This window comes from Rhinopithecus roxellana, chromosome 3, assembly GCF_007565055.1.
Source record: "Rhinopithecus roxellana isolate Shanxi Qingling chromosome 3, ASM756505v1, whole genome shotgun sequence".
In the NCBI taxonomy this organism is placed as follows: Eukaryota; Metazoa; Chordata; class Mammalia; order Primates; family Cercopithecidae; genus Rhinopithecus; species Rhinopithecus roxellana.
Window position 1 is genome coordinate 33,227,035 of NC_044551.1, and position 23,979 is coordinate 33,251,013.

Consider the following 23,979-nt stretch of genomic DNA (forward strand, 5'->3'; position numbering starts at 1 on the left):
ATTCCTTTCTAAGGGACCCAGGGAAATAGGCAGATGCAAGGAGCAGAAGTGTAGAAGGAAAGATAGAAATGAAATGGGGAGATCGAAGAAAAGTACAGAAAAAAGAATAAAGGGCTGGAGGTCACTCACCACTTACAAAAAAACTTTATGCCAAGTACAAAAAATAAGCCCAACATGTTTCCTGTTTCTTGGGTCACATCACTGCATCACATAGTCATTATTCCTGAAATGGGCTATTCCCATTCCAGCTTCTGTTCTGCACCTCAAAATAGTGTCTGCTACAAAATAATGTCTACAACATGATCCTGTTAAATATATATATATATACACACACACACACACACACACACACACACACACACATATGGGTACATACATACATATGGGTGTGTACATATATATATGGATGGGTGTGTACACATACATGTATATACAGAATTCTGTGCAGCATTAAAAAGAATGAAGGTAGGGTTAGAAGCACCAGCACGGAAAGAAATCTACAGTATATTGTGAATTGAGAAAACCAAGTTGCAGAACACTATTCAGAGTGTAGTCCCATTTCCGGGAGAAAAATGAAAGCATGAAAGAGTGAAAGAGAGAGAAGGAGGGGAAGAGATGGTTTTTACACATATGGTTCACTCCCTCACATCATTCAAGTCTCTGCCTAATGTCATGGCTTTAGAAATGCCTTCCCTGCCACACATGGTGGCTTACACCTATAATCCCAACACTTTGGGAGGCTGAGGTAAGTAGATCACCTGAGGTCAGGAGTTCGAGACCAGCCTGGCCAACATGATGAAACCCCGTCTCTACTAAAAATACAAAACAAAAAAAAAAAAATTAGCTGGGTGTGGTGGTGGACACCTGTGATCCCAGCTACTCGGGAGACTGAGGTGGGAGAATCAGTTGAACCCAGGAGATGGAGGTTGCAGTGAGCCAAGATCGCACCATTGCACACCAGCCTGGGCGACAAGGGAAAAACTCCATCTCAAAACAAAAAAAAAGAAAGAAAGAAATGCCTTCCCTGACTGCCCTAGAGCACGCTAGCTCCTTCCTTATTCTGCTTCACTTTTCCTCATAGCACTCACCATGTTGCATTTTATATTCATTTCTCTTTTATTGTCTCTCTCACCTGAATATAAGCCCCACCTGAATATAAGTCGTAGACCGTTTTGTTCACCCCTATATCCCTAGCAACTAGAACTAAGCCTGGCACACAGTAGGCCATCAGGAAATATTTCTTAAATGTAGGAACTTCAAAGAGTTAACCTATAAAGAGTGGAACAGGCAGTGGGGAAGAATGGAAGATATGCATTTAATTTTTATATTTTTGCAGTGTTTTGCTTTTTTTTTTATTTTTGTACTCCCAGGGTGGAGTGCAGTGGTGTGATCTCAGCTCAGCTCACAGCAGCCTCGACCTCCTAGAGCTCAAGTGATCCTCCCACCTCAGGCCCTTAAGTAGCTGGGACTACAGGCACATGCCAACATGCCTAGCTAATTTTGTGTCTTTTTTTTTGTGGAGGCTGAGTCTCACCATGTTGCCCAGGCTGGTCTCAAATTCCTGGGCTCAAACGATCCACCCAGCTCGGCCTCCCAAAGTGCTGGGATTACAGGCACAAGCCACCACGCCCAGCCTAGTGTTCTGCTTTATATGGCAATATGCTTTTATATTAAAAATTAAAAATCAACCACAAGTGGTGGAAGGAAAGACTTCTTGTAGACTGAGCTGATATCAAGCCCTCTGTGGCTTCCTAGAGCCAAGCAGAGCGAGGACCTCTCCTTTGTCACTACGATGCTCTTTCCTGCCCATGTGAGTTCTCCCTTTTCAGGTGGAACTGCCCATAGTTCTTTCTGCTAAGCTCAGAAGGACGAAGAGTGGGCACCAACCTCCACTATACACAGGAGAGGCATTAACCAGGAAGGAAAAGCTGAAAGAGAATGAATTCACTTATGTTTAAGGCAGAAGAGGGCTCATACTGAAACAATTCTGTAGATGAAACAGATGCAAAAGCACTTAACGGAAAAAGTGACAGTGTTAATAAAAGAAATCACAATGATAATTAGGTCCTCATTACTGTGTGACTGATGGACCTTCATCCATTCAAAGCATGATTTTTTAGGCTCCTACTATGCGTGCTGGGCTCTGTACCAGGCACAGACTTGGGATTTGCTCTCCCACGCTGGCATCTTGCAAGGCTTGGATTTTCCTAATTTGCTTTGTCGCCCAGGTAAGATTTTAAAAGCAGGCCACTGTTTACATCCCTTCCGAACCTGCAACCCCAGTGACAGGAGAACAATGTGGCCAGTCTTGGGCATAGGTAGCCAGCAACTGGTGCGGTACATACACTGCAGACTGAAATCAGCAGCCCTATCCTCAGTAGAATTGTGTGTCTCCCAAACAATTCTGCGCATCCAGAGAAAAGTGAACTTATGAGTCTCTTTCTTACCAGCCTAACACAGGTGGTGTATTTCTAGAGCTTCATAAACTAGAGCAAGAAACACCTAAATATTCCCAGTCATGGGATCGGCAGATCTTCATCTTAGTGACATGGAACTTTTTCCTACGAATAGTGCCTTTCTCAATGGGAGAAAAGCATCATTTCAAACTTGAAACTTTACAGGAAAAAACAAGATGCCTTACATATTTCGCCAAAGTGGCTAGAGACTGAGATCTATGATTTATCTGAATAGTCTGATTAATAGCTATAAAGATGACTTGATTCTAAAGAATCCATGGCATAAATAGGCTCTTCTATCCTCTGTCTTCCTCCTGTGTCTTAAAGTATGTGATCCATCCTCATCACACTAACTCAAGTACCTGAGCTCGCAGGTCCATCTCATCCTGCCTTACCTGGGACCAGCCCCACCAAGGACTCCTCTTCTGTTTTGCATTTGCCATTCCTCCCTCCCTGGTTAATTCTTTCCTTCAGTTTGCAAACATTATCAAGTTTTCCCATTGTATAAAATTTTAAAAGGACGCTCCTTCTTTTCTCTAAGTTAGTTTCTTCACTGCCGACATCCTTCTTATAAGAGTCTCTGTCACTCCTTGCCACTTCAACCATGTAATACAGGCATCCAGGCCCTCAGCACGTACTTGAATCTCCTTTTAAAGTTTACCAGTGACCGTCTGGTGCTTTCTAAGCCTTCATGTCCATCTGGATCTCTCTAGCACTTGCTATATGACTCCCCCACTTTGAAACACCCACCTTTTATCTTTTTTTTTTTTTTTTTTTTTTTTTTTTTTTTTTGAGATGGAGTGGAGTCTCACTGTGTCACCCAGGATGGAGTGCAGTGGCGCAATTTCTGCTCACTGCAACCTCCACCTCCTGGGTTCAAGTGATTCTCGTGCCTCAGCCTCCCTGGACCATAGGTTCGCACACCACAACACCCAGCTGATTTTTGTATTTTTTGGTAGAGATGGGATTTCACCATGTTGGCCAGACTGGTCTTGAACTCGTGGCTTCAAGTGACCTGCCTATCTCAGCCTCCCAAAATGCTGGGATTGTAGACATGAGCCACCGTGCCTGGCCTCCTCCTTTTATTTCTGTGTTCTCTATGCTCAAGTTTCTTTTTCTGAACTCTCTAACACACCCTGCCTTCTTGCTAAGTGTGATTATTCCCCCAAGAATATAGCCATAACTTCTCTTTCTATTCTCCCTCCCTTGTCAATCCCATCTAAGCCCATAGCTTCAACTCTCACCCTTGGGAAATGACCTCTGAAGTCAGTTATCTTTGACCATAACTTTATTTCCAGATCCAGAACTCAGGACCATCCACCTGCAAGACTCTCCACAGAGAAATTTTGGCTGGATTGCAACAGACATGCCCAAACACTTCATGCACCCTCTAAAATCCCTCTCCCTATTCCTGCTACCCACCTACAAGTACTTCCTCCCTTCTCTGAATAGACATAGCCCTTTGCCTCAACCTCTCATCACATTCAACCCTTTCTAGAGTGCAGTCTCATTATCTGCCAACTGATATCATCTCCCAGGCCACACCATAAGCTCCCCTACTGCAGAACCAAGTCTTTTCTGGCTCTCTGGTTTTGAGTGTTTTGCACATAGTAGGTGCTAAAAGAATAAATGAAAACATCCTTAACCACCACAACTAGAATGAACAAAGTACATGAATGTTTCAGTAGACATTTCACTTTGATTCAAAGTTCTTTTATCCGCATTCACACTGAACAACTGCGCACTGGGTACTTAGACCCACACTGCAAATATTGCTGCTGCTGCTGCTATTCACACAAATACTCTTACTATTAATAATAACAATAGATATTCAGTGCTTACTGTGTGTCAAGGCACTGTGATAAGCATTTATGGGGATTATTGCATTTAATCTTAATCACCACCCTATGAGATAAATAATATTATCCCCCATTTCACAAATAGGACAACTGAAGACAGAGGAGCACCCAGTAACTTCCTTGCCTTCAAAAAGCAATCAGTCTGGCAAAGGAAGACAGATTGTGGGCCAAAAGTTACAAGTGTGCTGAGTGCTATGAAAGAAAAGAAAAGCAGACAGTAGTCCCCCTTATCCATGGTTTTGCTTTTCACCGTTTCAGTTACCTGTGGTCCCATACAACACATTTTTCTTTTTGTTTGTGTCTAGATGGGGTCTTGTTCTGTCACCCAAGCTGGAGTGCAGTGGTGCAATCATGGCTCACTGCAGCCTGGATTATCCTCCCACCTCAGCCCCCTGAGTAGGTGGGAATACAGGCACACACCACAACTGGCTAATTTTTCTTTTAGTTTTTATAGAGATGGGGGGGTCTCACTATGTTGCCCAGGCCAGTCTTGAACTCCTGGGCTCAAATAATCCTCCCATCTTGGCCTCCCAAAGGGCTGGGCTTCTGTACAATATTTGGAGAGAGCAACAACATCCACATACCTTTTCATACAGTTTGTTGTTATAATTGTTCTATTTTATTACTAATTGTTGTTCATCTCATATTATGTCTAATTTATAAATTAAACATGATCATAGGCATGCATGTATGGGAAAAACATAGCGTATGTAAGGTGCGATACTATCTGCAGTTTCAGGCATCCACTGTGGGTCACACGACACATCCTTCATGGATAAAAGGGGACCACTGTTTACAGGACAACATAACAATGGGACTTGACTCAGGCTGAGAGCCAGGGATGCTTCCCTGAAGAAGCCATACTTAAGTGGGAATCTGAAGGATGGAATCAGAATAAGTCAGTAAAAGAGAAAAGAAGAAAAGGAAACTCAAGGGAGCCCTGAGAACTCATGGTCCTGTAAGAAACCATACACTGATGAGGGAAACAGGTCTTCCTCAAACAGAGCTCTGGGAACTAGGATCACTGACCAAGCATAGTTCCTATTTTCCATCTACATTTAAACACAGGATGTCAGGATGAAAATCCCTTCTAGAATCGTGCTTTAGAAAATCATATGTTGGGCCGTATTATTTTAAGAGCGTAGCCACCAGGTATAGCAAAATGTAATGATGATTGATATGATAGATTCCAATTTACCAAAAAGGCAGAGACTCTCTCAGAATTTCACAGAAAGAGCTCCATGTCAAGTCAAAGAGGTTTTGTCTCTGAGTGGTAATAACATTTATAATATAATCCAATGGTGGCAAGTCCCTTAGCCAGCCCAGGCAGTGGGGTCACCTTTTAGACAGAACACAATGGATTTTTAAAATTTGCAATCACCTGAGACACAATTCTCTGGTGTTTCTCTTTTTTTTTCTTTTTTTTTTCCCTTTGCCTGCAACAAAACAGAATCATACCAAGCCTTGTCTTGTCAATCTAAATTCTCTGTGTCTCCTTCACCATAGCCGACATACTATAAATATACAGCTTTCACGACATCAACGCAAAGTTTTATTGTGCTGTTAGCTTTGATAGAAAGCACTGCGGAAAGTTGTTTAGAAATTAAATATCTAAAACAAGCTATTTTAAAATCCAGGGCCCTCACTATTTCATGTCTGCAATGAAGAAATTTCATCTTGGGGAGAGCAAGCTGTCTTTCACACCATATGGCTAATGGTGGTGCATAGCAATTAGCCAGCCTGATTAATGGGGAACAGACTCTAATTTTATGCTTATAATTGAGCCTGCATTTGCACCCCTGGTGCAAATTCAGCACATCCCAACTTCCACTTACAACAGGCAAGAAATCAAGAGAAATAGGATAGTGTGGAAAGTGAGAATTTTTTTCCTAAAGCCCCCTAAAGAGCATCAGATTTGCAATTTAAAAGACTGTTAGCCACACAATAGATGACAGGTTTGTATAATAGGGTCATGGCGGCCTGGTAAACAAACAGTACCCCTTATACATCTATAGGCAGCCAGGAAAACCCGTAATCTGTAACATTAGCAGGATGACATTTTGAATACGGCTTTTCCCTCTTAGCCACGCGGTACAAACATCATCATTTGCCTTCAGTGGCTTGAGGATTTTATTTTTGCTATTTTTATGTTTCTGAAAAATAGAAAGAACATCAGCAGTAAAGCACACCAACCAGCATAATAAAGTACTTTGGACCAATGAATTTTAAAAACAAGAAAAATATAAACTGCATTAATAGAGGGTAGGCCTATGTGTGAAAGGCATAATATATCTTTAAGTGTTTCAAGAATAGAATGATTTCTAGCATAGTCTAAACATGTGCAGATATGAGATGCAAATCTATGATATATAGATGTTATTTGGCCCATTGGTTGAGATCCATCTTCCTGTCTGTTTCCTATTTTGCTAGAATCACATGTAGTACAACATGGAAAATTCATTCTAATGACATGCTAATTGTAAGAAGCCAAAACAGAAATATGGTAAAAAAGATAGTAAGAAGAAAGAGGTCATGTTTTAATGTTTTCCAAAATGAATTTTACTCACAATTCTGAAAGGTGCAACTCAGCTTTATTGTAGAATTGCTATGTACAATAAAACATTAATTTTTGCCTAGTAATATAAAGAAATCTATTGCCATATTTTGGGGGTTCTGCTACTGTTTTAAAATTAGAGACAAATAACCTGTTTTCATAATAATTAATAAGTCTTACAAATCACTGAAATGAAAGCATGAAACTCCCATATATTTTAGAATCAAATGTTAGAAATATTTTTAAAAGGGAAAAAATGAAAATTGTATAGCCATACACAATTGTAGACATAGAAGAAGTTGGTATTTGAGATTTCACTCAGAAAGCACATTAAACCCTTTTTCTTTCCACCTGTAGAGTATTAAGGTTGCTTTCCCCCACAAGTCCATGAGCAGCAAATAAAGCCCACCCATGCTGAGGCAGCAGCTGAAGCCCTAAACGGATTGGTCAGTAATAGTCAGCAGCCAGGCCAGCATTGTGCCAGGAAGAGCCTGCATGGTTAACAAAGCAATTAGTAGCCTTTCTCTGATGCACAGTGGCATCTTCAGGCTTTATCCAATTATTCAGAATATATTAGGAGCAAAGTGCTGGTGTCATTTTATGCAGAATAAGAACGCAAGTTAAAGGGCTGTTCCCTGGCCTTTTCCTCACATGTGGAAAGCCTGGCTGAGGCCATGGAAGTTAATTTGGTCTAGTTGCCTGTTTTCAAATGTAGCTTCAGTCTGATTACAGGCAAAAATAAAGACACTCATCTATGGGTCACATGAATTTTATACCTTTTAGGGACTCATCTTTGCCATCCCTCTGAAAGCTCACTACCTCTGAGAAGTATTAGCTACATTTTCAGAGTTATATACAGAGTAACTAAGAGGTCAGATGCAAGGGAAAAGAAAAAACAAAAACCCACATTCAATTTAAGAAGAAATGATGCCTAAGTGTGGGCAGTCATATTTTCAAGTGGGAGAATTAGAAAGGGGAACTATAACTTTCAAGTCTTACCCAAACAGAAGACTCTGCTGACATCAATAGAACTCTTACTCATTTTAGTAGCAATGCAGTTGAGCGCATATATTAACACTAAAAGGGTTATATTGTTTTATTTGATTTTAAGGGAGAAGGGGATGGCAGTGCTTTGTGCCCATTAACAGTGTGATATCAAAATGGAAATGTATGTCTTTCAGGATGAAATCTAATAAATAATTGAGAACTACTGTGATGCCTGACACTTTACTACCGAATACTCACATCTAACAGTTCTTTTTAGATTGTCTGTAGAAGCAAGATAAATGTGTACCTCCCCCCCACAAAAAAAGACCAAAGTTCACCAAGATTTGAAATGCAAATCCATCTTCTCTTTGCTAATTAATGGGAGAGACCAAGATATTTCTTACCTGCACATGATCTCATGTGTGAGCAAGACTCGACACATTTCTGGGTTCTTGTCTTGGCCTTCATACACTATGGCCTAAAAGCAAAAGCACAATTTTAGCTAAGAATGGAAACAAGTAGCAGGAAAAAAAAGAAAGATCACAATTGAGTTCTTAACCACTTCACCACTACTGAAGGTCAAATTAGCTTTGAGGAGCCAAAGACATCACTGAGCTGATTGTTTGAAGGTATGTCATTCGGGATTAACCCGAAAGGCATGGAACAAGGTATGTTCCTCTCTGCCCCGTCAACCAGCTTGCCATGATGCACATCTTTGGATCAGAGTGTGAGATGGGCAAGACAGCCACAATTCTCCTTTCAATACAGAATACAAATAAATCTCATCCATAGCGAGGGAAAACCCAGAAGGCTTAGCAGGCTAAGATGCTATTTACCGAAAATACAGAAAAGCATTTGGATTTGATTTTTAAATGATATGTATTTGCCTCCTCACTTTACTACTTCCAGGCTCAACATTTAGTCTTCTAGGGGTGAGCAGTAGAAAACAAGTGTAGGTGAACTAAGGAGTCCATTCACTAACTGTGTCATGTTTGCAATGATTCATCAATCAGGAAAAATCCCTCTTCCTGTCAACAGGCTGAGAACATGTGCTCTCACAGGGTGTACACCCACCCAAACAGGAATACTCACTGTCATATGCTGTGTGTGGGGGTTTAAGCCACAGAGTTATCTCCCTAAACTAAGAAGAGTTACATCTGACTCTCAAAATCTGGAGTCCCAAAACCCTTCACCAGCCCAAATAGTTTTTTCTATTTTTTTGTAAATGTGTTTGTAAAACAAACATTTTACTCAAGGACACCAAGAAGGTTCCCTGGGACCTCAGCCTTCATGGATCTACATGTTAATATCTGGGCCAAAGCAATACACTCAGCTATTAGCAGAGCAGGGCTCTGCACTGGGCTACATTTAGCTAATTTAACACTGTATCACTGCATAATACTAATATCACACGGTTTCAATTTGTTAATAAAATTACTTTCACACATTCCTATAACCCTCAATTTCTTGATGGCGAAACTACTTAAATTAGCCAGAGACTATCTTTATATAGTACATAGAGATGCTACAAGACTAACTTGTAGTTGGCTCTAATGTGCTTTGTTTTTGAACCTGGGACTTTCAGAACCTGTAAATCATGAGTATAACTTAAGACCCAGTGTGTACAGATCCTCAGAGAATACTGTGGTTATGGTATCTGATCCCCTTACAAAATAAACATTGCAATAAAATAAAAAATGAGAAAAGGTACTTGCATGAGGAGAAAATACTTCTCCACCATTGGCCCATCAAAACCACTTTTTATGGCTAACCTATTATACCTTATATTTTACAAATGGTTTTACTTTGACATACTTGTAGACTTACAAAAAAACTTTCAAGAATATGTAAAGAATTCCAAGATACTCTTCATCCAGATTTTACCAGATTACCAAAATGTTTATATTTTATTACATTTGCTTTATTCTTTTCTCTTTATTTTTTTTGAATCATTTATTAAGTAAATTGCAGACATGCCCTAAATACTTCAGCCTGTATGTCCTGAAAACAAGGAATTCTCTTACATAACCACAGTATAGTTATCTAAATCAGAAAATTAACATTGATATAATAATCGAATCTACAGACCCTACTGATATTCATCAGTTACCCAATAATGTCCTTTACAGCAAAAGAAAATCCAGTGCTGTATTTGGTTGTCACGTCTCCTTTAATATGGAACATTTCTGAGTCTTTATATTTCATGACATTGATATTTTTGAAGAATACAAACTAGTTATTTTGTAGAGCATCCCTCAATTTGGGTTTGCCTGTGTTTCCTCAGGCTTGGATTAAAGTTATGTACTTCAGGGCAGGGATACCACAGAGGTGATTTTGAGTTCTTCTCAGTGTATCAAATCATGTTGTTGACTAGTTCCACTATTGGCAACATAAATTCTGACCATTTGGTTAAGGTGGTGCTTGCTATCCACCAGAGATCATCAGCCAGGTTTCCCCAGGGTAAAGTTATTACTCTACCCTATGCGATTCATAACTATCTTCTGCGGAGGTAATCTAGATTGTGTTAATATCTTATTATGTGTCAAATTTTCATCCGCTAGTTTCAGCATGCATTGATGATTCTTTCCTGTATTCTTAAAAGACCTTGTCAAAATCCTAAGCATTTGCATTACTCAAGAAAATGCATTAACTAAAAATGTTTTGAAAACCAAAAATTATATCTGCCTCCTTTATTTCCTGCAATCACTGTTGAAAACATGTTTAAAAAACATAGTAAATTACTCATTAGATCTCATACATGATGCTAAAAAAACTCTAATGAAGCATTTCTTCTAAATCCTATTAGCACTACATGGTTTGTGTGTTCTCTAAATACTTGTGATAATCTCTGTTTCAGCTTTAAGATTTGTCATGTTTTGGTTCTACCACTCTTTAAAAAATAATATATTTGTCACGCTAAGCTAAAAGAAGTAACCTGGTAAATAAATTCACAGACATTGATGGGGCTTTCCCTACTATATATATACCATATATATATTTTGTATACTATATATATATACACATATATATACATATATACATATAAACAAAAGCTTGGTTTTTGGAGGCAGGGGGAATTATCAGTTACATCAGATCTTCTCATTTCAATTCTTTCTAGATGATACAAATATTAGTTTTACTAAGACTGCTGGTCCTTGGCCGGGCGCGGTGGCTCAAGCCTGTAATCCCAGCACTTTGGGAGGCCGAGACGGGCGGATCACGAGGTCAGGAGATCGAGACCATCCTGGCTGACCCGGTGAAACCTCGTCTCTACTGAAAAAAAATATATAAAAACTAGCCGGGCGAGGTGGCGGGCGCCTGTAGTCCCAGCTACTCGGGAGGCTGAGGCAGGAGAATGGCGTAAATCCGGGAGGCGGAGCTTGCAGTGAGCTGAGATCTGGCCACTGCACTCCAGCCCGGGCGACAGAGCGAGACTCCGCCTCAAAAAAAAAAAAAAAAAGAGACTGCTGGTCCATTGAAATTAGTGGGCCCATGATGATATGCAATGGATGCAATGCTAATACACTAATGGCTTCCCCAAACAGCAGATGACACAGACTACCAGAAATCCTGTGTCACTTCTTTGGTGACTGAATATCACTTGTTTAAGGTCCTGTGCCTCCATGATACATCTCTTCACCAAATACCACACTGCCACTACGCTTCCAGCAGCAGAGTCAAAACAGAATCTTTCTCCAAATCAAGCACAGAAAAATGAAACCGTCAGTCTGGATTTGCTCAGAAATAGTTAGGAACTCTAGGGAGGAGCGAAAGCGTGAAGTTTCTTCTCTCCCTCTCCTTGGGGCCTCTATAGAACAATATTTTTCAGCACATAAAGGCAGAGAAAGCAGTGCTGCTTCTGTGACTTCTGAAATAAAAGCAAGTGAAACTCCACCATGGAGTAGGACTAAAATCCTGTAACTAAAGTAAACTAGAAACTCAGTGTAATGAGGTTAGCTCTAGAGCGGAATTCAGTCAAAGACAGATCCACCTCTAACCTCACCAAAGCAGTTTTTGTTACTGAAAAGTATTGTTAAACACACGTACACACATGTACACATACCATACAGAAGGTATGGGCACAGAAATCCACATCCTGATTGGATCCAGTATAGGAATATATAATAAATTCATTTTGATGAATGTCTCTGATGCAGAGTGGCAACAATAAGAATTTTCAAAATGCCATGAAGTTCTCCCTGCAGCTTACACACCCAACTAATAGCCCTGCATCAATTTTACCATCCACATTTAGCATACACATCAACGCTGGTCCACAGTTCAGCAAACCTAGACTTTAAGCCCCAAAGGACAGGGATCCTGCTAACACCAACTTTGGGAGAAGTTTCTATGTTTCTTCCTAATTTAAATATGTGCCTCTGTGGTGTATGAGTAAAGCTGGTTGGGGTTGGATCAGCTGGAAGATCACAGAAGCATATAAACAGCATTGGCTGTTTTAAGTGAAACTATTTTAATAGACAGCTGGTTTAGGGCCCAGACAATGGAACACCAAGAAGAAGCCTTATTTTCATCCTCCATAGTAAATCATGAGTCTGCTCACTGTGAGGAAGGTTGTCTGTTGTGAGAGGGACAAAGACAACACTGGTTTAAATAAATCAATGTGTTTATCAGAAGTGAAGATGGGATACCTGCTAATAGATGGGTGGGAGGGGGAGAAAAATCATATAAAATACATTATTTAAGTAAATCAGTTGATAGTGAATCAACTTGAGGTTTGCAACCTAAGAAACAAAAATGCAATATCAAGTAGAAAACAATGTTTAAATTAATCCTGCCAATGGCAAATAAATCTCTTAAGGTGACAGGAATGCTTGCATAAGAAGGAGAGTTAAATAGTAAACAACATTAACCTCATCTCAACTTTAAAAACCTGGTGAAATTGACCAACCAGCTGTCAAAAGTGGATATATTTGGAACAGATTTATTTTTGTGATATACTAGCCTTCCTTTTCTACTGCCATACTCTAATAAGTAGAAATAAAATATCTCATATTATTTTTTAATACTCTCTTCACTTCGGATTAAGGGGCTTTTACAGGATATTTAAAATAATTAACTAAAAGAAGAAGAAAACATAGAAACTGTTAAACTTTCACATTCTTATGCAAAAACAGCTCTGGAAATTTTACTGTTATGAATAAAATATCATCAATTCCAAACGCTCAATTATAAAGTAACCTGTAACATCTTTGAAAACCAACCAATCAATCAATATACAAAACCTGCCTCAGTTGCCACTGTTTTGGAAGGCATACTGTGAAGCATCGTTCATTTTAGCTTTTCTTAAATACCTCTAGGTCTTAAAAGTTAATTGAAACTTACTATGGGTAAAGACCACAGAGTAAAACGAAAAAATACACCGTGAATGTACATCGGGATCACACTTCAATAGGATGCCAAAGAAAATACAGAGAATTGAACATGGTTTTTCTGTGTTTACTTTTCTAATAGTTTTAACTCTTTGTGTTCCATGCCAAAATAAAGGCAGTGAAGAGAATACTTTTGACGTTGGTTCAGCAAAATCCAAAGGATTTTTAGAAATAAAATATTTTCATTAGGAGCCTTTCTTGATTTATAACCAAATGAAAGGAAACTTATCATCATTAGTTGAAGAAGAAGAGGAAAAAGAAAAAAAGAAAAGAGGAAAGAAGGAAAGAAAGGAAAAAGGAAGGAAGGAAAGAAAGGAAAAAGGAAGGAAGGAAAGAAAGGAAAAGAAATTAAGAAAAAGAGAGGAAGGAAGGTAGAAAGGGTTGGAGGGAGGGGAAAGAAAGGTTATCAGTAACTAACAAAGACTTCTAATTTTGTATTTAAATCAAAATGATACCCTGAAAATATGTTACTCCTTTTTCTCCTTACAAAATAAAAGGACAAACCTACTTTATCACCTAAGAGAGTAAGTTCATGAATATACAAAGTAACTGCTTTAACCACAAGTGAAATGTCTTCTGAATGCAAACTGTCAACAAGCCTTTGGCAGCAAATTACCAAGAATTGAGCTAATCAAAAAATGATATGCAACCTACAATATCAACACACTGTAATAATAATCATTACATTCAACCACCAAGTTCTACTGCTTGTCATTAAAAAATAAAAATAAAAAATTTAGAAAAAGGGTGCTAGCTAATCTGGTCCTAGAAATTTCCAGTAGGTGAAGGCACACCAGTTAAAAATTAAACCATGCCAAAGGAAGCACCACAAATCTGACATTTCATAAACAACGTGTCAAACAGCAATCCACCATTAGTAGTGGAATAAAATAAAAAAATAATTTTGCTTCAATTAGCAGCTTGGCTACTGGTGAACAAATTACAAAGATGTAATTTCAGCTCAACAGCTAAGCAGGCCCGTTTTCAGAAGTGAATTAGGAAAGTTGCGAAGGAATGATATCATATTCAGTATGCTGTTCAGTTACATCACAGCCCTGAATAAAAAGAGAACGTGTACCAAAAGCAGTTAGCTTTAGAATGCATCTTTTATATCTCAAAGAGCTAAAACCCCTTATATTATTCAAACACCATAAAAAACTAAATCACTCTAACAATCCCATATTGTATTTCTTTTTCTAGCACAAATAAAAGATATTTCACTCCTATGGAAACTACATTTACACCTATATTAGTAAATACAATTGGCTTTGTCAACCCAATGGGGCAATAACGATAATAATAATAATAAAGGCATCTAATTTATTAAGCACTTAATTTGTACTAGTTGCTGTTCTAAGTCGTTAACATGTATGAAGTTATTTAATTCTCACAACAGAGCTTCAAGGTAGGTGCTAACATCATTTCCATTAGCCTGATTCCAAACATTGATGTGTTTTAATTGTCCACTAAGACCAGATCATTCTTGCTCAACAACTATGTAGACAATTCACCAATGTCCAAACACTCCTTCATTGCTCTCAGCAATATAAGACAGAGAGAACAGACTATCTGTACAGTCATACGAGTTCAATAAATGCATCTCTACTAATATGTTCATTTTTAATGCTGTTCAAACATTCACATGGAAACAGCTCTAGCGTAAATATCCCCGAACAAATGGCTGTATATTATCCAGGAGGGAGCAGTTGGCCCGCCAGACTGGGGAAGTACTAGGCCATCTGGCTCCGGCAATCTCTCCAAAACCATCAGCTTTGTTTTCACCCCCAGACTCCAAACAACACATTTTCCACTGTGATGAGTTTACATTTTCCCAAACACAGGTCCTGATCATGCATAAAAATTCCAAACTTCTTCATTCCTCTATGTGCAAGGAAATTTAAATCACCTGCATTTTTGACACGTTACCAAAGGAGAGAGAAAGCTGCTGAAATATGGCCTCTGACTATAAACTTGCTGTGTCCTTTTTTGTTTGTTTATTTCCCCAAATATATGGAAGAACCTCTCTGCTGACCTAGTGAATTCCTTGGGAACTTATTGATATACTGAAAATGTGTTTATCTACCAATGAAGAACCATGAACTGAAAGGATTGTTAATCAAATCTATGTAGCCATGGCAGGATATAATGAAACAATCAATAGGAAAAAAAATACACTTGCATCAATAACTTAAAGTACTGGGAAGATCAAAACAAATATATAAAGTCTAGCTGGGAAGAGAAACCTGATAGCATTTCTGATGATTGTACCTTGGACCCCCCACTGTCCTGGGACCCTTTTCACAGTCTCCTCACTACATCACCTACTTTCAAATCCATACATACAAGGATTATGTGACTACGATCTTCTGCTTCTCAAACAAGCTTTTGTTTAGGGGAAGACAGTGTTTTGTTTTGATAACTTAATACAATTTGGTATCTTCTTTGAATTACAAAATATCACTCTTTTAAAGCAAGATGGTAAGAGGGGAGACAAGCTAAACTCAAAAAAAAAAACTATTTAAAGATAAATAACTCACTATAGCAATCACAGAATATAATCGTATTTCAAATACTACATGAAAATCTGACAGGATGCCCACTAAACCTCAGACCTCCCCCACTGGATTCATTTGAGCTTCTGCAGTAGATATTGTTTCTGGATGCAATAGCCCTAAACTTCTGGGTCTTACAGCGCATTCTGCATGCTCACTAATGGAATACCAAAAACAGTAATGACATGAAAACAAACTATTTTTAGTCCAGCTAAACTTGGTTTTGAACAACCCTTCCCAAAAGCAAGCCTCTTATTTTCTAGTTGGTGGGTGAATTTTTAAAATATTATATCCTGTGTGCTTTACAATGAAGGCATAGGGATAAGGGATCTCAGATTCTTACATATTTATTTCTAATGAAGCTTCATCTTTCCTGGTAGAGTCCAAAAATTAAGAGTCATTACCCAAAATAGTCTAATGAGACACTTTGAAAAGGTGTGAAATACTGTGTCATACCAATACATCTTGGTTGATTGAGTACATTTCTTTTTTATCTCAATGCTGCTAATTCCGCCCAAGATCAAGAACAGTCTATGGAAATGTAGAATGCACAAATAGTTTTAATTTTTGCTTGCCCAAAATTCCTTTTGCGTTTTAACCCCACTTTCTAGTCAAGGATATGAAATCATTCACATAAAGCTGCATCTCTGATAGGAAAAATGTTATAATAAACAGGCAGCTAAGAAAAGACACTTGAACAGTGGCTAGGTATTCCTTCCACAATGGATATTATCAGAACTTATCACACCAGAAATGTTTCATTCTGTACTCTAAATAATTATCAAAATCCATAGTCTATGAGGAAGAATTTCACAGGAAAAAAATGTGATCATTTAATCAATCAGTTTATATCAAGACTTACATCTGATTTAAGGAGCCACTGTATATTAAACTAAAATCAAAGATTCAAGAAATTTTAAATCAGACTTGGTATTTAATTATGATAGAATAATTTCAAGCCAAATGAAGATTCACTGTTTTACTCATTAAGGCTAAATATAAATTATTTTTATGTCACACCTAGGGAAAGTTAAGCTTCTTCACGCTGATCTATCTGCTTTTTGGAGGCCATTGTATTAACCCTGTAGACAAGAAGCTAACCTACTTCCAAAACTCTTGCAGCACATAATCAAAGAACAAGCAATTGGATAATGAGTAGAAACTGCCTTTCAAAGTGAAAGCTACAGAGAGGTGGTTAAACAATTATTATGATAGCACACAGGTATGCTTTGAGATATTCCTTTTCCTGATATTTTTTAGACTTCATTATTAAACCTTTTCTCAGGCCACTCCCCACCAAAATATATCATTGCATGCATTTATAATTTTGACTTTTACTGAGATGTCATATTATGGCAAATGACTTTCTCATAAGTGCTATTATCAAAAATAAAACTAATCTTGTTCTTATTCCTCTCTCTCTCTCTCTTTCTCTCTTCCTCCCTCTTTCCTGATAGAATTTATGACACCAAGTGGTCAAAGAATGCCTTAAGCTGCAGTTCTTCTTAAGCTCTATGACCTTGTTAGTAAAATGATATTTGATGTATTGCTTTAAAAAAAATCAAAAGATGATTCTCCCCCCATTTTTATATGAGTATAAAGTCAGTTCATCCTATAATGGGAAAATCAGTTAGTAGTGGCACTTTTTGATAGAGAGACTTAAAATTTTGAGGAGGTTTACATCAGAGAGCAATTAGTCACTTCAAACATGTCTTAATTCTGTGCTTCTTACAATTGTTCATTTCATAGTGCTATGTATAATTTAGTATTTCATTGGTCAATGTTGCACAAGCAGACAGGTCTTATGCACTGATTTGTGTAGGTGTGCCTTTTATCTTTTACAAAGTAAATCCTAATAAATATATAGAGAATATGCCTTAGAGTTCCTACTTTCCCCCTCTCCCTCCTAACTTTTTTTTTTTTTTTTTTTTTCCTGTAATGAGAATGGCAGGAAAAGATATCCAGGGTATCAAAGGCAATTTTTGAAAACAAAACTCCACTTAAGACATTTTTATTTTGACATCGCAAAAGAAAAAAAGTTATTAAAAATCAGGCTTTTGTGTTTCTGCCTTGGAAAGTAAAAAAAAAAAAAAAAAAAAAAAAAAAAAAAAAAAAAAATGCAGTGTCTAAATGAAAGGGAATTATCCTATGTAATGATTAAATCCATTAAAGAAAATAAAAACCAAGACCAAAAGTTTAAATGGTGATTTACTCTGAGCAATCAACTGAGAAATAAACAGATTTTTAAGAAAGCCAAATATTTTAGGCAAATAGCATGAAACAGATTTCAATCAATATTTATTTTTATTTTAAAAAACAGATTTCACACTCTTGTTTTCTGCTTGTGTCACTGAAATATGAACGTGATCATCAAAAATAGCTATTAAATTGGTTCTTGAATATTAGATTTTTTAAATGCCCAACAGCTTATTAATGTGGCATTTCTACCACATATTTCAGCGTGGTGTATCTAAAAACAATTTTTAAATATGCATATATACCCTAATTTGAAACTTTCTTAGCCAATATCTATGAAAGAAGACCATTTCTCTTATTTTAAAGGAAACATTCTAAAATCACAATCGAGTAAATAAATTTTAATCCTCTTGCTAAATTGCTGGTTAGTACACAATGGATAACTTTTTCTTTGTTCTGATTTCTTTCCCCCACCCAATAAAACTGTCTTCTTTTTTCTGCTACTAACTCCTCCAACTACCTAACCAACTACTTAATTCTGAAACTAAACTTTTTCTTAAAATTAAGAAGAAGGGGAAAAAGCTCCTGTGCCTCATTAAAACGTCAGGCCTCTTTTCTGACTCGGCTCATAATTGTATCTTTTAAACCATAACTCAACCTTAATGTATACTGCTTGACACCCGCGTGTTGAAGCTTAAGAAAATGCCGTCTATGTACCTTTAAGACCACAAGCTCACTCATGCTGCCTGGCTTCCTGCCAAACTTGGAGGCAAAAGCAGGAGGGTTTTTGCAAAATATCCTCTAACAATTGTCGCTCCCTCTTTCAACACTACCTTCACCATCATTCCCTTTGAAAACAAATCTGCAGAATGGTCATCTGCGCTCTCAGCCCATCTCACCATTCCTGGGGAAGCCGCCTCTGCCACCCCTCCTCCGCCCCCGCAGCCCCTCGCCCCTCTGCCTCCCGGGGAGGCCTGGCTAGCTTCGGTTTCAGAGGTTCAGCCCACTCCGCACCAGGGTCCCTGGGCACCTTTTGCACCCTTTGGGGCTCCCTGGCCGGGTCAGAGGAAGTTCAGCCCTTATTCTCGCCACTCAGCACCCTGCAGTCTTAATTCACAAGGCCCGAGTTCCCTTGGATGGACGGCGCCGTCGAGCCCTCATCCCCACGCGGCGGTGGAAGTGCATGAATGGACACTGGAAGGCGGTGCGAGTGTGGTCTGAGCCGCCCCCGCTGGCTTTTAGAGTTAGAGTCCCAGCCCTCCTGCGGTGGAGCAACTAGCATCTTGACTGTCCTGAATTTTGTGACCTAGAGACCCCCGTGGCCCAAAATCAAGAAACTTACTTGTTTCGTCATGGAGTCAATGAGGCGCACGTAGAAATCCTGCTCCGTCCTTATCCCTAGGGTTGGAAATGGGGGAAGGGAGCAGAATTAAGTGAGAGGCAATGGAGGGTGGGTGGACAATAAGTAAACAACAAAAAATAACAACAAAACCCCCAAACACATATCACAAAAGGGGCTCTAAGGCTGATTGGAACTTCCACTGTCCTGGAAAATACAGCCAGGATCTCCCTTCCCGAGTGTCCAGAGAGGTGCTGCTGACCTAGCCTTAGCGCTCCCGGAAGCCAGACCCCAAGGTCTGCAGCTGGGACTGGGATGGGGGTACCCCGACTTGTCTATTCTCACAAGAGTCCCTCTGCTCTCGCCTGCAGCCTTCAAGGCCATGACCCTTCCTAGCCCCTAAACTCAAGGGGCCTTGGGCCTGGAGCCTGGGCCAAGCCAAAGGAACAGGCCTCAGGATAGGGGAGGAAGAATGAAAGTGGCTCAGGGAGGGATGAGGCACTACACCTGGCCCCAGGTAAAAGCGAGACCGATAAGGCTCTTGGGCCACTCGGAGCCTCCTCAGGTGAAACCTCCAAGGCGAAATTTAGGAGAGGCTGGTTCACCTCGAATAAGGCGGGTGACTGACCTTCGCTGGAGGATTTCGTCCACCTGGAGCTCCCTGTGCCCCCTGCCCAGACCCGAAGCCCCAGGGTGAGGGCACAGACCCGCCCCGGGCCTCACCATTGCTGTAGAGAAGCTGAAGCCGGTAGTGAATTCCGTTATTGGTCTTTTCGCTGTTGGCTTCCTGGGTTGCATCAGGACGCAAAGACACAAGAGATGCAGGAGAGAGGTCTGCGTGAGCGAGTGGACCAACTTTCGAGGCAACTTTCCCCCAGCCGGGACCCCCGCTGGCCAGTCAGCCAGCCACGGTAGCAGCAGAAATTGCGGCCAATTGTGATCCCTTCTCCGCCCCCTCCCCGTTCCTGACTGCTCCCTCTCTCCCAAAATAAAATTCGGTCGGGCGCACACAGGCGATTCTCTTCCCAGGGCCTAGGGGCTCGTGCCCCGGCCACCAGAGGCAGGCGGTGCGTGATCTGGTAGCGGAGGGCGGGTTCATCCCGGGTGCCCAAGGCTGTGGATTGTAGAACCAGGCTCGTCTCTCTCTAGCTCTGGGGGCTCCGTGAGAACTTTTTTGGAGCAGGAGCCAGTGGACCAAGACCCTGGGTTCGTCCGGGATGGGAAGTGGCTTGGGGGACCCCCACACAGAAGTGTGTTATGGATGCTTTTCACTCAAGGAAGGGCGCACCGCCCAAGGCTCCTGGGCCTGCTCCCAAGCCGAACAGGGGACGAGGGGCGACAGCGCTGCGCCCACTTACTTTTTCCTTCTCCACGAACCCCACAAACGCTGTCCTCTCGATCTCCACGGGCTGGCCCTGTCTGTCGTAGAGGGCCAGGACGAAGTGGAAGAAGTTGGATTTCCGCAGATTGGAAGGCGGCTGCTTCTCAAAGTGAGCCCGGGCCAGACCCACCCCGCTGCGGCCAAAGACGCAGAGTTAGATGGCTAAACCGAACGCCGACCCGCGCCCCTTGTCACCCTGTACACACACTCGAACCCTCAAACACCCACCTCCTCTTCCCCCAAAACATCCAGTGGGCACTCTTCACGCCCCTTCAGGCGACATAGACCCAGCTGACGACGGGACACACATGTCCCCTCATGTTCTGGTCCTCTCCGCTAAGGACGGGTGCGTCCTCAGAACTCGCTGAAGAAGTGTGAAAGTTTTGTTTGGATTTTGCGCGCGAGATGAAACGCTATAAGCACTTACTCCTACCTGACACGCGCTGCGTGGGGAGGAAGAAAAGTGGCGGTGGATGAAGTGAACACACCTTCGCGGAATAGAACCCACAGTTCTATTCTGGCACCCCTCGAATCTCACGTCTCAGCTAGCAGGGCAGGTGGGAATGGATGGAAAACACGCTCGGCGTCTCGCCGCAGCAGCCACCCTCCAGGAACCCCTCGCGCTCCGGCCAACTGCGAGTGCCTGGCCTTGGGAAGCCACATCCCCCCACCACCAAAAAGCATGTGGAGAAGGGTCCGAGGGCGGGGCTCAGAACTGTCGCGGGTGGTCGCTGTGAAAAAGGGAAGAGGGCTGTTTTCTTAAAGACCTGTCCTAACAAAGTTTCGCTGTACCGCAGAAATCCTCACACTCATTCCAGAAATCCTAAAGGCCGGGGCTGCTGGCTCAGTGCGCCGGCCGGCGACGGGAGGCTGGAGCGCCTGGGGCGCCAGGCGGCCACTGACAGCGGGACCTGCCCAACACAAGCGCGCACAGGCACACACATACACATACACATACACGAACACACACGAGTGCCCCGCGCACACAGTTTCACTTCCAGCCCAGTTACCCAATTCACTCTCACTACCACCCACCCTCATCCTAATACTCAGTAGGGATGGGAACAGTGTTAGGGACACTTGTCCCCAGCCCAGGGAAACTGGAGATGATGTAATTAGTCATCTTCCTTCTTCCCCTTCCGCACTCTGAGTCCGATAAGGCCTGGGGCCACCAGATCTCCACTGTCCCAAGCTCAGCTGGTGGCTTAAGGGTGGGGAAAAGGCCATTTTTCACTTGGGACCAGGAGCCTGGGAAAGGGCCTTGGGTGTGCCCAGGAAAGTTCCCTCAGGTCAACCTCCAAGGGCAATGCCTTCAGGCCACACGGTCTAGTGTCTAGGGAGCTGGGAGTGAGAGAGGGGCTGGAAGAGGCTATGGTGACAGGGGGTGGAGAAGACTTTTAGGAGATGTCAGAATTAAAGTTGGGAGTTGCTATTCTACCGGTAGACTGAGAAAAACTGAAAGTCAGAGAGGGAGGGAAGGAGAACCAGATAACAGAAATAAGAGAAGACTCAGGGGAGAAATGGGACGAGAAAACAGGAGGGACAGAGAGGTAAGGAAAGGAGAAAGAGGAGAAAGGAGGGAAGCTGAAGAAAGAAGAGAAAGAAAAGGGAGGGAGGGAGGAAGGGAGGAAGAGAGTGAGGGAGAAATTAAAGGAAGGTGGGGGAAAGAAATGAGAGAAGGAAATGAAAGAAAGAAGAGAAGAAAGAAAAGGCAGGAAGAGGGAGAGGAAAGAAGGAAGAACGAAAGAAATGGAAGGAGAGAAGAGAAGAAAATAAAGGAGAGAAGAAAGGAAAGAGGGAAGAAAGAGAAGAGAAAGGCAGGAAGAGGAGAGGAAAAGAAAAAGGAAAAAGAAAAGAAGGAAAGAAAAAAGAAAAGAAAAAGAAAGAAAAGAAAAGAAAGAAAAAGAAAGAGGAAAAAAGAAAGAAAGAGGAAAAAAAGAAACAGGGAAAGGAAGAAAGAAAGAAGGGAAAGAAGAAAAGACAGCCAGCCGGAAAAGAAAGAGCAATCACATAGAAACATAAAACACAGATATCCAACATGCTGTGTTGAGACGCCTCTTCTGGGTTAAAACAAAATGAAAACAGTCACAGACGAGGCAGGGGAAAGTGCTGGCAAAGCGTGGGCTCCTCGCAGACAGCTCCGGGTCCTCCGGCCGCAGGCGACGAAGGCACAGCGGCTGGGGAGCGCGGAGCCCAGGCGGAGGCGGACGCACCCCACGTCCCGGCCCGGCGGCGGCAGCTGCCGCTGCCGCCGCTGCCTCCCGGCTCCCCCGCTCGCGGCTCACCTCGGCCGCAGTCCCCGCGCGGTACCCACCTCTGCGCCGCCGTGTTGGCGTCCAGCACCCCGGCGCCCTGCATCCACGTCCGCACCGCGTTCATGCCGCTGCCCAGCGGCTCTTCCTTCATGCTGCTTCCACTCCGTTGGATGCTTTCCTGAATCCCAAACATGAAAACAACCTTTTCTTGTGGAAAATCTCCTCCCCCTTGAAAAAAATTAAAAAAAAAAAAAAAAAAAAAGAAAAGAAAAGAAAGAAAAAGAAAAGAAACAAAAACGCCAACCAGAGATTTTTTTTTTTCTCGGACGATGAACTCGCACTTAGAAGATCAAGGCGGGCTGGAAAGCAAATTTGTAAAAAATGTAAACCTCTGCTCAAAACTGAGCGATAACCCGAAAAAAAGAAGAAAGGGAAAATCCAACGAAAAGACCAAAATAATAAAATTAGAGATGTATGCTTGGCTGTTGGGGGTTGTTTGGTTGGTTGATTTTTGGTTTGGGTGCTTTTTTTTTTTTTTTTCTTTTTTTTTTTTTTTTTTTTTTGTAATGATCACAGGCCGGTGGAGGACAGGAGGGGCTGGAGTTTCCTTTTGTAGAGGTACCTTCACTTGAAGAAGCAGGAAGAAAAAAAAAAAAAAGAAAAAAAAAAAAAAACCCTGATGGCAATTTAAGAAACAATAGACTCAACTCGCGCTGCCGGCTTTGCTACTTCAAGTGTCATTTTCCACAACCAGGCAAGTTTTTTCCTCTCTCTCTTTTTTTTTCCTCCTTCTCTCCCAACCAAAGATGTTTCTTTCCTTTGCGTGTAGATGAGGAGGACGCTGGTTGCCGTAGACAGATACACCAGAGAGGGTGGGGGGAAGGGGAGAGAGGGAGAGAGGAAAGGGGGGGAGGGAAAGAGAGATAGAGAGAGAGGAGAGGGAGAAAGAGAGAGGGGTGGACCCTGCTGGATGGAGATTCTGTTTTCTCCTTGCTAAAATAGAAGTGATT

At 41.3% G+C, this 23,979-nt stretch overlaps 1 protein-coding gene across 13 annotated transcripts in view; it reads right to left on the reverse strand.

Annotated features, from left to right (window-relative positions):
• Positions 1–23,610, reverse strand: part of EBF1 (EBF transcription factor 1) — a 408,048-nt gene extending 384,438 nt beyond the window's left edge. For 4 of the 13 annotated variants that reach the window (XM_030927380.1, XM_010372552.2, XM_030927378.1 and 1 more), the window contains exons 1-5: positions 23,029–23,610; positions 20,692–20,848; positions 20,057–20,120; positions 19,337–19,392; positions 8,261–8,334 (exon numbers count right to left, since the gene is read on the reverse strand). In XM_030927380.1, coding sequence (XP_030783240.1) covers positions 8,261–8,334; positions 19,337–19,392; positions 20,057–20,120; positions 20,692–20,848; positions 23,029–23,162 — 485 coding nt within the window. In that variant the 5' untranslated portion in view covers positions 23,163–23,610. Of the gene's footprint in view, positions 1–8,260; positions 8,335–19,336; positions 19,393–20,056; positions 20,121–20,691; positions 20,849–20,942; positions 21,808–23,028 lie in introns of those variants that run through there. The other 9 variants (XM_030927389.1, XM_030927388.1, XM_030927387.1 and 6 more) reach the window with 6 other exon arrangements.
• Positions 23,611–23,979: the final 369 nt, after the last annotated feature.